Source organism: Charadrius vociferus, unplaced genomic scaffold (assembly GCF_000708025.1).
Source record: "Charadrius vociferus isolate BGI_N301 unplaced genomic scaffold, ASM70802v2 scaffold72, whole genome shotgun sequence".
Taxonomy (NCBI): Eukaryota; Metazoa; Chordata; class Aves; order Charadriiformes; family Charadriidae; genus Charadrius; species Charadrius vociferus.
In genome coordinates, this window is record NW_009647830.1 from 172,649 (window position 1) to 186,859 (window position 14,211).

A 14,211-nucleotide genomic window follows, 5' to 3' on the forward strand; every position below is an offset into this window, starting at 1 on the left:
AAAATGGCAGAGGGACTACATTTGGATTATGCCTTACCTTCCTTACATCTACCCAAACCCAGCGTGGAGATGGTAAGGAGATGCTAACATTCATTGTTTTCCCTGGAATTAGCAGCTAATTGAAGATTGCAGGATTACCAAAAGAAGGTGAAGATATTAGGTAGGAGAGTGTGTGAGGTCGGAACAGCTCAAACTAGAGCTGGAAAAGGGCCAGACAGGTGTGACACTCACAGTACACTTTTCTGGCAAGAAACTGTGGTAGCACAGAGTGATCTGTGGCAAAAACTGCTACTTGGAAAATGGAATTAATAGTTGAAAACCTTTTTTTGTTTGTTTTTTTTTTTTTCTTTTCATTAGTGTGGCTGTAAGCAAAAAGAGGGTATCTTCCTTGAAGAAGAAAGTGTAAAACCTCAGTATTTTTCCTGCTCCTTGCTTCATAACAAGGTTTAAGGCTCTTGCCAGAGGCTAGAAACATTCCAAAGGGAATGAGAGTTTGATTTTTCCCATCTTTCCACTGCTTTTGTCTCCCCAAAGTCTTCTGAAATTTCTCACAAGCCATCTTCCAGAAGGCCAGCTGTCAGCATTGGAAAGGGACCCAGAGAAGAGATCAAAGTACAAGCCTGATCATAATTGAAAACAAAGTGAAGCAGAACATCCGGTGGCAACAAGTTGCATCATTTCCACTACAGTATATTGAGCAGTCAGCCTAAACTATACAAGTCCTTTTAAAATAATTTTTTTAAGTGCATGTTTGCTTAGGAGGGTCAATTCAATATGTATAATAAATGGAATCCCTAAAGATAGAGCAAAGGGGAAAAAAAAAAAAAAGCGTGATTTCTCTCATATGCACCTCTAGACCACTTCTAGTTTACCATAAGAGTCATTCTGAGGGTTGGCTTTAAATGGTAAAATGGTGACATAAGAAACAAAAAGAATCTCAGGTTCTTGAGCTCAGAGTACAAACTGAATGCAGCAAAGGGCAGAGGGTTTGCATTTCTCTTAAATAATGATATTAATAAAATATGTCTAATAGGAATATGTACTTACATAAACCATATAAGCCTATCAGCTTACCACAGAACGACGTGGTGGCCAACCTGCTTCTCTCCAGCGGAGGAGCCCACTTACTCCACATCCCATGGCAGGCTGGGTAGGTGACGCCCTGGCAGACATTTCACACATCATATAATTGGCTTTCACTACATTCCTACTTCAAGCAGTTGCTGACAGTATTCAACCTGTCTAGCTGTTTGCCACCGTGGAATGATGTAGGAAGGGTTAAGTAAGCCTGGAAGAGCTCTGTTGTTTGGGTATGAACATGTCAAACAAATTTGGATGATCACTTGAATGGTAATGTGTTCTGAGGTAAAAATGCTGTTTTGTACATGCAGTGGATGGCAAAAGTAAACTAAAATACTGCAGTACCAGAAACTTAAACTGCTTATTTCATTTTAAGTAAACTTTAAAATATAAATCTGTATGATTAAAAAATTGTCATCCTAAGTGTGAGTAACAAGTAAAAATGTAGATTGATCAGAAAACTTGACCAAAAGATCTTACTATTTTTTCGAACCAAATCTCCAAAAAGAAGTGATATATGAAAGGACTAAAATGGTGAATGCTCCTACCTCCACCAGACCTTGCAGAATCCTTACAAACATCACACAGCCGTAATGAACTCTTGCTGCAGAAGGGATGAACATGTTCAGAGTAGATGTTAGAAAGATAGCTGCTCCAAATACCCTGTAGAAAAAATTAGCAGGAAAGTGAATATAGTTATTGCCACTTTTCAGAAGTGATGCTGTTCTTGGGTACAGTAGCAAAGACCATCTCACATACCACAATCTCACCAACACAAATACTTGTAAAAGCCTCTTATTGGCAAAAGGGGGTAAATCCCCATATGGTCAGTACATTTTCATCTCTGAATGGAATAGAGGTTTTATACATACTTAAACAAAGGTGCCAGATTTTTCTTTGTATCAGAGGAACAGATATGGGTGCTGGTACTGGGGGCTAAGCTGTTTATATGAGTCCTGACCTGAAAGAAACATTCCTATCCTGGGAAGTATTTCAATTGTGTTATATCAATCGGGTTTAACTTAAACCAGGTTTAAATGCCTCTCTGAACATGGGTGTGTGCTGATTAGTTCCACTGGCTTCTGCTATAATGTATAACAGGGCTGCTAAAGATCAACTCCTTTCCAATGTCTCTTCTCTAAATAACAGCTACAAGTGTCCTTTGTGACTGTGACACAGGAGGGACATTTCTACAGGACAACCTCTGTGAAAAAACATGATATGAACATTTTGTTACCCTGCTTGGGAAGAGCACTTGCTGCAGCTGGGAACAAGTCAGTTGAGGCTCTAAATGCACCTGGGGCCCAGTGCCTTTGGGAAATAGTTTGCAGCCTCCCAAATGTTAGCACCCATTAGAGAAACAGGCAGCAGGAACCTTTGTGTTGTGGTAATGGATACAAGCAGCATTCCTGAAAGTCCAGGCCACTCTGAGGCCCCGGGGAAACACTCAAAGCCGTGTCTGCCTCACTCACCGCAGTCTGTGGGAGCTTTTCCTAACACGGAGATGGGCTTTCCTACGTTTAAGTGAGGAGTAGTGCTCAACCACCACCCTGTGTCAATAATAAACAACAGTGACACTAGACATGAAAGGCAGCCGGGCTACAGGGGCAGTCATTTCAGTATGGCACGGGCTGCAGGTTTGCCAGACACTGATGCTGCAGTGCAAGAGAAACATGTCCCTGGGTGTCCAGGTCGTGAAAGGACATCTGGGGAGCTCATTTGAAAACTGAGGCTGATGCACCACAAAAAACACCACTGGAAACCGACAAAGAGACTGGGAACAACCCACTGGAACAGTCATTGAAATTACTACCATTAGTAGGAATGAGTTGTGCTTGATTGATTAGATTTCATATATCTTCACATCTGGCTGACTGAAGCCTCAGGTTTCCTTTCTGTGCAACAAATGGGGTTCAATAGCTGCATCATGCACTCTCTGAATATTAAGAGTGTCTGTGGAAGCTGATATACATGAGGATCCCCTCTAAGATCCTGTGACAGCACTGAAAAATATCAGAACTGTCAGTAGGACTTCTCCACACCGACCAAGCACCATTTAAATTGAATGGATTACTACTAATCCTCAGTAGTTTACTGTATCCTTTGTGTTGTCTGCAATTCAAAACAACCATGCCTGGATCCCTGCAGACTGCCTTTGTGTGGGAGATCTTTCATTCTGCACAAGCTTGTGGCAGTTGGTGGCCCTGGGGACCACAGCACTGAGGATAAGGGAGGTCAGCCCAAAGCTGCCCTGTCTTGCTCCAAGGTTCAAGGTGACACGCTGAGAATAAAGCAGCCTCTTTTGTTCAAGGCCCCCAACTCCTAGCTACGCTGATGTTAGCGAGCAGCATGCTGCTGGTTGTGGACCATAATTTACGTTCCTTTTTCAAACGACTCAAATTCAGTGACATTTAACAAGCTTTCAATTGTATTGTTATGCGTGTAGCATTTCAGAAAGACACATTAAGCTCCCTTCTGATAAATTAATGGTGTTAGACGGATATTTGATCAGAAATCATGTGATTTGGACAACAGCAGTGTCTCTCTCCCTTTTAATTTTTCTGCCAAAGACATACACAGATCTTATTACACTGTTTATCGTGGTCCACTTCAAAATATTTATAAAATTTTAAAACCTTTTGTTGCCATGCTTGTCTTCTTTTTTTTAAAAAAAAATAAGGATTTCAATTATTTGCATTTTGGTCTCTTTTTGAAAACTTATTCACAGGGAATATACGTCACTTCATATTTTGAATCTGGTCTTATTATTCACAGTAGGATTAATGGTAGTATTATAGCGCCAAGAATCTACAGTCAGAGATGAACACTTTTATCTAAATTCTCTGCACCTATTGACAAAAACAACAGTCCATGCTGAGACAGCTCATATCTGAATGACAAGAAAGCACTCAACAGATAAAGACAAAAGAAAAGAGGTTGGGTAGACTGGTGGAGAGAACTGACAAAGGAATGGATTTATATAGAAAGCAGTCTGAAAATCTGAACTAGAATACAAAGCTTATGATCATATCTTGACATTTAGGAGACTGCTTTCAAAGCCAAGTAAACATTTCACTGAGAAATAAATATTACTTAGCTCTCTATTGTGATCAGTGAAGAAAAGAGTTTTGCACTTTGCTTCCTTGCCACTAATAGAAATATCAGGTCTGTTATAATTATGCTATTGACAGTCTCAGGGAACTACAGTAAATTATGTAAATTAATACGCATGTGAAAGAGTAAGCTGTAAGAAAGGGAATGTGTTTAATTATCCAAACAACTAGCTCTGAAGACTGAATTTCCAGTCTCTGCTACTTCATCTAGCACCAACTCTTAATATGCCCAGGTTGTAAATACATCATTTATACTGAGTCAGAACCAGTCACTTTTCTGCTACTATTTAAGAGGTTGAGTAGTGTTTTCACAAAAAGGCAGCATCTTTCCAGCAGCTCGATGCCATTTATCCCAAGAAATTGGTCCCCACCATGACTAAAAGTATCGCAGTTCTTTTCAATTCATTCGCATATTCTTCTCTCCTCACTGCCATGATCCCCGGCCACCTGCCACTTTGGGATCAAAACAGACTTCTTCAGCGATGGACTCCTCTGCCCAGCATGGTGTTGGTACTGAAAATCAGTATCAGGATGTGCCTTATGTTTCATGTATCATTGTCACCACCAAACAGCGATGAAATTACGTTTAGATGCATGCTTGAGGATAGGCAGCAAGTTAAAGGGATAGTGTCACAAAATGGTTCATGAACTTCTTGGTGGAATGCAGACCTACACAAATTTGGACAAATGTATAAAGCAAATTACAAGTGTTAGATAGTTTTCGTGCAAAACCATAAAGCACTCAATATTTTCAGCTGTTCTGAGATCCATTTGAATCCCAAATTATTACAGATAATTATTTGCATTAAAGAAGAGTCTGGGGTGGGGGTGTCCATGTATGTTCGAGGTTGCACAGTGCTGAGCAGGATTTAAACAGGTGACAAAAGAGTCTGTATCTAAATCTGTAATGTCAGGAACAGGATAGAATAATACATCTTGCCAGAGTGCAGCTGGGACAAGAGAAAACATTGGTCTTTCTAGGGGTGGTGGGTTCACAGACTGGCCCCAGATCTCTTGGTTTCCTGCCCTGTGCCTTAGCAAGCGACCCCTCTGAACCACTGGTGAATCTACCCAATTGGTTGGGTAAGCAAGGAATAAAAGGAAAATATGGCGTTAGCCAGACCTGTGAATCCTGTTACTGCAAACAGAAATTCTCTTTGAGCTCAGCTTTTGGGATATTGTTGTTCCTCAGCAAATTCTACTCCTAAACCCAGTTACAATAGTCAAATCCATAATATGAAGTTGTAGTATAGCGTTAGATCCAGTCTGAAAAGCTCATGGGGGCAGAAATACAGCTTTCTGTGCATATGCACAACACGTACCTAAGGAAGTAGTCTGCTGACAGAATACATTGAGTTACAGTGTCAACATAGTTGATTTTACTGCTTGCAAGCAAATTAAGGAGACAAAAGCCAAACTAATAATATGCTGAATTATTCAGCCAACAGTGTACACATCTGTGTTTTGGGGCCCTTCTGCTGAAAAAGCTGATGGCAAGACTAGAAAGGCTGGGGAAATGGTTAAGCTTAGCTAATTTGTTTGGCTTATTTGGCAGATGGAAAAATACTCTGCTGAGGCACTTTTGTGTGGTAGAGAAATAAATAATTGAGGATGTTAATAGTGCTGAAGAAGCAGTGCAAACTGAACTCTGAGTAACTTTTGGTTATGGACAGAGGGGAGTTGGGACTGAACTTCTCGGTAATTCTCTGTCCTGGAATCATTTCCTTAAAGGCATATGGGTGGGAAGAATGCATAGGCAGTGCTTATAATCCCTATAGCTCTTTCCAGAATGTAGAGAGCAAAATATTTCACTTTGGAGCAAAACAATATATAACTGGTCTTAAAGACCATTTCCAATTCTGAAAGCATTTGTAGATGTCACGTCTTGTTTGCAGAGGATGAAATGAGTACCAACCATCTTTTTTATCTGAAGATCGCAATGCACATCTCATGAGCTCATTCACAACCAGCTGTCTTCAGACAACCTACCTCTCTCTTGATATCGTGTTCCAAGTTCTGAAGCCTTTTTGAAGTAAAGACCAAAACCAAAGTTAGCTTTGGCAAAATTAGCTACTTTTCTTACTCTCATTTTCAAAAGTAGTTGAATTAAAAAAAAAAAAAAATCAGCCCACAAACACAATGAGCATAGAAGAAATCTGTATAGATGCTCAGAGTTCACCAAACAGAAACCACGAGGCTTTATTAGAAGTTCTAGGCAATCCTAATTCCAATCAGTACTGTATCAGCCATGGCGAGGATATCTGTGTTCATGAGGATAGATTTGTGTCTTCAGTACATAAATTGTTCTGTAGTTCCAACATGCCCAGCTTCAGTCCATAGGGAATTTTTTAAGGAGAAAGGTCAAATTTTGTGGGAATATTCTTGTTTGGTGTTAAATTGAGATAAAAAGCGCTAAAGCAACTTCTGAAAGACAAATGACACAATCATGGTCTGAAGCATTAGGTGTGATTTTTCTAACACTCTCCAGAAAGCATTATTGTTTAGAGAAGAAATGTGTAAATATTTGACATGAACAAAGAAAATTGGAAGAGTCACCAAGAGACCCATAATGGAAATCTAGTCCCATTTTTGATTATAGAAATAAATACTGCACATTCAGTTTCAGATGTGTATTTCTGAAACATTAATTCACTGTTTTGGTAAACATCATTCAAACAGTGTAAAACAGTCATCAGGCTGTAAAGCTGAATTCTTTTGGTTATTGTTTTCTTACCTGTTAGCAGCCAATTTGTTTGAGATGAACCCTCCTGGAATTTGTGTCACAATGTAACCCCAGAAAAAAGAGCCATGAATGAGTCCCACCGTCTCTGGATCCCAGTTGAACTGGGCTTTCTGTAAAGGAAACAGAAAAAAAAAATGTTTTATGATGAAGCCATATTCATTGTAAGACAACCACTGTTTGGAAGTCACACAGAAGTCACCCCATCCTCTCAATCAAGGCGGCCTCTTTTTGCTGGCTGGTGTTGCTGAGCTTGAAACCCCCCAGTTAAGGCAAAAGGATGTCAGATTCCCATGTGAGATTACTGCTTTTGCTCTCACTTTCAGTCAGGTGGATAGGAGGGGGAAAGATTTCAGCCAGAAGGCAGCTAACACAGGACCTTCATCTTTGCCACTTGTCGCTGCTTCCCCCTGGGCTGCTTAGTCCTGAAACCTTTGTTTTCAAGCCTGCTCAGTGTTATAACAAGGACCTGATGCTTTTCAATAGACATATCCATTTCCCCAAGATTATCAAGGCTCCTTAGGTCCTTTGGGTCCATCAGCTTCCTGGTCAGGCTTATCCACGGTTCTCCTTGTCAGGGCCAAAATCTGACCATCCACCATCTGCGTTAAGTGGCATGGGAGCACGAAATGGGGGAGGGAGACGGTGATAGAGGTGGGTAATAGAATAAATGTCTACATGACAATAAATTGTTGTGGGTTCCTCAAACCATAACAGTGTAACATCTGAAGACAAGGCAATCTGGAAATAAAACTAGGTAACACACTAGCTAGCTGACTAGTTTATCTTTTACTAAAAGTGATGCCAGTTGTAAGGCTGGATTTGGATACAGAAGGCCACCCACAGACTGGTCATGGAGGGTTCCTAGCCAAAAACGTCTGCAGCCAAGAGGGATGCTTTCACCATGCACCTCGTCCTTGGATACCGAGCAGTTTCAGTCTTTTCAAGGCTCTTCCTGAATAAGGACATTTCTGTCCTCTGATGACCCTGTTTGATATACTTTGTTCAGAGGAGGGACAGCCAAAGCCCAGGGCAAAACATAGAGGAAGTGAAGAAAAGAAAGGTGGATCCAAGGTGCTCCTTCTGCCCTCAGTTCTGGGAGGTCAGACAGGGCTTGGCTCAGTATAATTACACTGATGTAAGGTCAACAGTGCCAACTTTTCCTCCTTGAACCCTCAGTTCAGAAGAGCTGTTTTGGAGCAAAGAAACACCATGATGTTTTTCTTCATGATCATTTTTATGCTAATCACACAGCAGGGAAAGGTGGCTAAGCATCGTGTGAGGAAGTAGCACAGATGTCTTTTAGATTCTGAATTAAAATTGTCACTAAAACACTGTGGAAAAATGAAAAATAGCACGATAAACCTTAACGCCTCTTTTTTCTGTATTACTTCCTGTGTATAAAAAGAAGAACCAGTTTTCCCCAGTAGGTTGATTTTTTTTTCCCAAACAAGCAAATTAAAAAACAGCTCCTCATTTGACCTGCAGGGAGAAAGATGGTGTTCATTAGCCAGGCTTGTTTACAAAGGGCTAAAGGAGTTCCCTCGTCATCAATATGCATTCTGACAAGAGACCCACTTTCCTATGCTGAGTTACATTTCTGTTTTAAATCAAGTGATTTCCAGCTTAGTTCCTAGGTAGTGTTAATTTCTGAAGTCAGAAACACCATGAGACATGGAAAAAGTTCCTGTATCAGGAGGTACTCATGCCCAAACAGAATAATTTGAGGCTTGTCTGAATTTCCCCAAACTACCTCTTCTGAGCTTCCCAAACTATGCAGGCCTTTCTCTTGCACTGGGGTGAAGCGCAGAACCAGGAAGTCCTGGCACCACCACAGGGAGCAGGAAATAGACTGAATAAATACAAATTCAGCAGCAAGTCTAAGTAGCAGGAGCTGGTCAGAGGAGACTGCAGATGAGGAAGAACTAGAATCATAGAATACCAAGTTGGAAGGGCCCTCAAGGATCATCTGGTCCCACCTTTCTTGGCAAAAGCACAGTCAGCTGAATCTTAAAAGTGTCCAATGTTGGGCAAGCCACCCCTTCCCTGGGGAGATTATTCCAATGGCTGATTGTTCACACTGTGAAAAATTTTCCTCTTGTGTCCAGTCAGACTCTCCCCTGGAGTAACTTGTAGCCATTACCCCTCCTCTTTTCCATCTGACTCCTTGTAAAAAGGGAGTCTCCATCTTCTTTGTAGCCACCCTTTAAATACTGGAATGTGGTGGTAAGGTCTCCCTTAAACCTTCTTTTCTCAAGGCTGAACAAACCCAGTACTCAGCCTTTCCTCATATGGGAGGCTTCTCAGTCCCTTGATCATCTTTGTGGCCCTTCTCTGGACCCTCTCCAGCCTGTCCACGTCTTTTTTGTACAGTGGGGACCAAAACTGAACACAATATTCCAGGTGTGGCCTGACAAGCACTGAGTAGAGTGGGATAATGACTTCTTTATCTCTGCTGGCGATGCCCTTGGTGATGCAACCCAGCATCCTGTTGCCTTTCATTGCTGCTGCAGCACACTGTTGTTATGGTTTGAAAAACCCACAAAAATTTATTGTTGTTTACACAAGTATTCTATCACCCGATGACCCCTCCCCACCTGGGAAGGGGAATCAGGAAAAAACAAGGAAACACGGGGGTTGAAATATAAACAGATTTAATAGCATAAGACTAGATAATTAACATTAATAACACTAAAGAACCAATATTGATCCCAATACCAATATAAAATATACGAGGATTACACTCAGCCAATTCTATCAGTAGGAAGCTGTGCGCTCCCAGCAGTGACAGCAAATGTTGGGCACTGTGAGTGCTACAGCTTCAGGAGGAAGGAAAGGGCTCAGGGTTCCGGCACCAGGGCAAGAAGATCTCAGCATTGCAGCCATTAAGGGAGAGAGAGCACTTCTCAGTATGCTTCCTAATTTATATTGAATGTGACATGCATGGTATGAAATAATGCTGTTGACCAGCTTGGGTCAAGTGCCCAGGTCTTGCTCCTCCTCATCTCTGCACCTGGTGAGCTTGAAAACACAGAGACCTTGAAACCCACATAGCATAGCTGGCTATAAAGTAACACTAGAGTCTTCTAAAAAGAGTTTTCCCAAGCATTAGAAGAGATCTTACTGAAAAGTAAAATTTCTGAAAGAGAAATTAATTCTGTGTTGCTCAAACCAGGACAACTCTTCACTCATATTGAGCTTGTTGTCCACCAGGACCCCCAGGTCCCTTTCCACAGAGTTGCTCCCCACTAGGAAACTCTTCATTCACTTTGGTAAATCTTTTTGGGGTTTATTGAGTCTGATTAGAAACACTCTACTTGATAGCTAGGAAGGGGAGAGAAACACACTGAAGCGCTGGCCATGGCATAATGTGAGAAGGGAAGAAAGATTTATTTAATCCCCAGCACTAGAATCATAAGCATCATCTCCAGTCTTTGCAGATCAACAGCTCCTATGACCACAAGTCATGCAGGCAGCCATACTCTTAAATTTGTAAATTTGCTGTAGATGCTTTCTGCACTTTTCTTTACCAAAAGTTAAAACATCAGGGAGAAAAGCTTCTGAATAATTGCACAGCTTTTCATTCATCTCTAGAAACATGACAAAAGGCATCTGCCTTTCTGGGAGATGTGTTTTGTTTTAGCGAATGTGGTGACAAACAAAGGCTACCATTGGGCTGGGGGAAGCCTCCATTCCCTGGGAGGGTCAGATGATACTTTGTCCTTCTGTAGTGCCTTTTCTCCCAGACCTCAGCACGTGGGGAATAATCAGGTAACAGTCAATATTCCTGTGAATAATTTGTTAGGACAAAAATATCCTCAAAATATCCAACAATAAGTCTACAAGTAGAGCAAATGTAAAGGTTCAAGTTCATAAAGTCCATAAAGGTATACGTGATATCACAGCCATATACCAAGGCAGGACTGGGGAAACTAAAGTATGCATTGAACCTGCAGTTCCTTGGGTGCGTTGTTAAAGACTTGTAGACATCTGCTGTGAACCACATGCCATCTACTGCAAATTTGAAAATTGCTTGGCACCTAGCTCTGAATAACTCTAGACAGCAGTCCACATTATCAACAACCTGTAAAAACCTGTTACCTTATTACCAGTGACTACTTTAAGGTCTTGAAAGTCATCTACTGTCTGAATAGAGTGAGTGCAGCACTACATACAACAATTAATAATACCTTCTGCAGTAGCATCAGAGCATGCTTGCCTGAGAGACAGCAAATAGTAAAAGCTTCTGCCACCGCAAAAAAAATATCTGTGTATGACTGAAAGATCAGGGACCTGAGAGACATGCAAGCCAATTCAGTTCTCATTTCTGCTACTTACGTCCCCTATGATATTGCAAACAGTCAGATCTTACAGATTTTTAATGTGACTTAGAGACCTAAATTGGAATTAAGCACCTACACATCTGTGTGAATCCAGATTCACATGTCTCTGGTTTTGACCTATGTATACACAATACTTTTTGATATGTGGCACTTGGATGATTTTGCAATGGGGTCTGCTCACAACAGTGAAAGGAAGATGTTTTCTCACCTGCAGCTCTGGTTTCCCATTAACATAAACAGTGTTATTGTTCACCATTTCCACGATGGCAACACCCAGGTTGCACCTAATTCCGAAGGAGATGCAAAAGCCCAGACCGCTCATTATGGCAATGATGTAGCGCTTGGGCAGCCCGCAGCAGTAGCAGTCGCACGGTGCCGGCTTGCGGGTGCTTGCCTGCACGGGCCGCCCCTCTTCCGTCAGCTCAATGTGATCCTCCTCGACGTTGGTGCCATCGATTTTCCTAAACGGGTGAAGAAAGAGAAAACGAAAATTACCATCTCAGTAAAATTTGCTGAAACGTAGATGGGCACTTACGTGCTCCAGTCGGCTGCTAAGTCATCTCCTTGAGAGGCGTTTGTCTCTTGGTGGTGTGATGAGCTAATGCTGGGCAGGCTGTGAAAGGTCAGCATAGACTACGCTTTTTCGTGAACGACTTCCCAGGTTTGTGAATCTGAGCCACCCAGCCCGACAGCTAGCTGGAAAAATGTTCACAGGCTATTCATGAACATAATTGTGGGAGTTAAACTGGGCTCTGTTGTGATAAATTCTGCTGGTTATTAGGAAAATATACATATGAAGAAATTAATCATAATTTCTAATTAGATCCACTAAGCAGAGCTGGCAGTAGGTTTCAAGAAAAGGGCAAATACAGCACAAAGCATGGTTTTGCTCAGCCCAAAACTCCCTGTGAATTTGTTTTCAGCTGTGAGACAAAAACCAGGGCTACACTGAAGAGGAGAAAAGGCCCCTACATCAGAGCTCCTATTTAAGATGTAAAAGACCAAGGCCCAGAATTTCTCTGCCTGAAGGGATTTGAAGCCACGTGCCCCCCCTTCTCTGAAACGTCCTCTCACTACAAAGACTTAGGTCATTGCAAAGTGAACCCCTGCAACTCCTATTGTTGAACGCGTTGCCCCTTTGTGTAAAATACTTAATATTAAATGAGATCTGAAGGAAGGCAGCAACTTCCTGGGCCGTTGATTCACCATTCTTCAGCAGCAGAGGCTGAAAGGGCTTTGCCTGGGATCAAATTTGGTGTGGCAACTGCAGCGCGGATGGGAGGAACTGGGAGGAAAGGTGCCAGGGATGTGGGCTCTCCCATTTACTCGGGATAGGAGCAAATGGTACCCAGACATTTCAGCCTGCGGGAGGTTGCCCACCAGGCACCAACTAACATGGGAGCGCTGCTCCTCCAGCTTTGCGTATCCAGCCTTTCCTTTTCCTACAAGCACCCCAGCTGAGAGATTCATATTAAACAAAATGGCACTTCCATATAATCTGGAATTGCACTATAGTGCAATTAAAAATTACTTTGCTCTCTGATCGGAACTATTAACATCCCGTGCTGCAGAACCAGGGAATGTCTCAGGTAGAAAAGATGATGAGAGAAAGAACTGAACGCGCACCCCTGGACAGGAGCAAAATACTTCCTTGCCTAACATTAACTTCCCATGCATTTGTTTCAAACGCAGAATATGGGTTTTCTGACATACTGAAACCCTTAAGCACATGGTTAGCTTTAAATACACGACAAACCCACTGAACGCTACCCACGAGCTTAAGGTTAAGTGTTTACTAAAGGGAGGCATCAATCAGCAGCTGCATTACGAAGCCTTTCAGTTTTGGCATTGCTGTGAAGCAGTGGGCTCAGGATCCAGCCCCTTCTGTGTCTGCCATGGAGTTACGCTCATTACTGTGAAAATATGAACAGTTACTTAATCTAAAGGAAGCCCAGCTTCCCGTATAAGATGATGAAATGATTTCATTCACTCTTTTCTGATAAGGAGTAACTTATTTCCTTCTTTCACACATCTGGCTGAGTGTATTTGAAAACTAATGCACTTCGGTTTTCCACTATAAAGAAATGTTGACAGACCATACATGGATGGGCTACACCTGGCTGATCTACACAGTAGCTGGTTGGGTCTTTTGGGAGAGCAGTGTTGGTTTAATCACAGCTTTCTCCAGTTGCTGTAAATCTAATGTACTACCCGTAATCTAACAGACAGTACTCTACACTAAAGGTTTTACAAAAATAGGTGGTAAGTATGGCTTCCTGGGTTGCTGCCTGTGAACTTAAATATATCTTTCCAATGTGAAGTTTCACTTAAAAATCTCAGCATTTCTAACTCTTTAGAGCTACAGGCTAACTGGTGCATCATTTACTATATTATTTCTTTTCACATCGTATCATAAAACCATTACTTCAACCTTAGTTTTAGCAAAAAGAAAAAAAAAAAAGCATATTACAGTCCGTCAGCTCACATTTCTAAGAAACACTAGAATCAGAGTGTTTGGGGCCAGAAGGGAACCCCCGGGATTATTTGATTTAATCCCTTGCTCAAAGCTGTGCTAACTGCAAAGTTAGATCATTAGCTCATTGTCAGGCTGGAGGGAAGACTTTGCATTAAAGCGAGGTAACACAGGAAACGTGATATTACTGTGGTGTTATTGAAGGTGATTGAGATCTTATGATTCACTGGCAGGGAAACAGCATTTGTTAGTGAAATGAGAGTACAGAGAGTAACGCAGTCAGGCACTTTAAAAAGAAGACACCATATATTCCATGCTCTGTGTGCTAATATAGGTAGGCGTAAACTGAATAAAATATCAGAAATAAAGACCTCAGGAAGTGAAAAGACAATTAAATAATTATTTTTAGAATGGCTGTAATCTCAAAAGAGTTATTAACAAACCAAAAGAAGTAATTTAATT

At 41.5% G+C, this 14,211-nt stretch overlaps 1 protein-coding gene across 1 annotated transcript in view; it reads right to left on the reverse strand.

Annotated features, from left to right (window-relative positions):
* Positions 1-14,211, reverse strand: part of SLC17A8 (solute carrier family 17 (vesicular glutamate transporter), member 8) — a 29,904-nt gene that overhangs the window by 10,795 nt on the left and 4,898 nt on the right. The window contains 4 exon segments of the mRNA XM_009882577.1: positions 1,075-1,162; positions 1,629-1,743; positions 6,928-7,046; positions 11,485-11,737. Of these exon segments, the coding sequence (XP_009880879.1) occupies positions 1,075-1,162; positions 1,629-1,743; positions 6,928-7,046; positions 11,485-11,737 (575 nt within the window).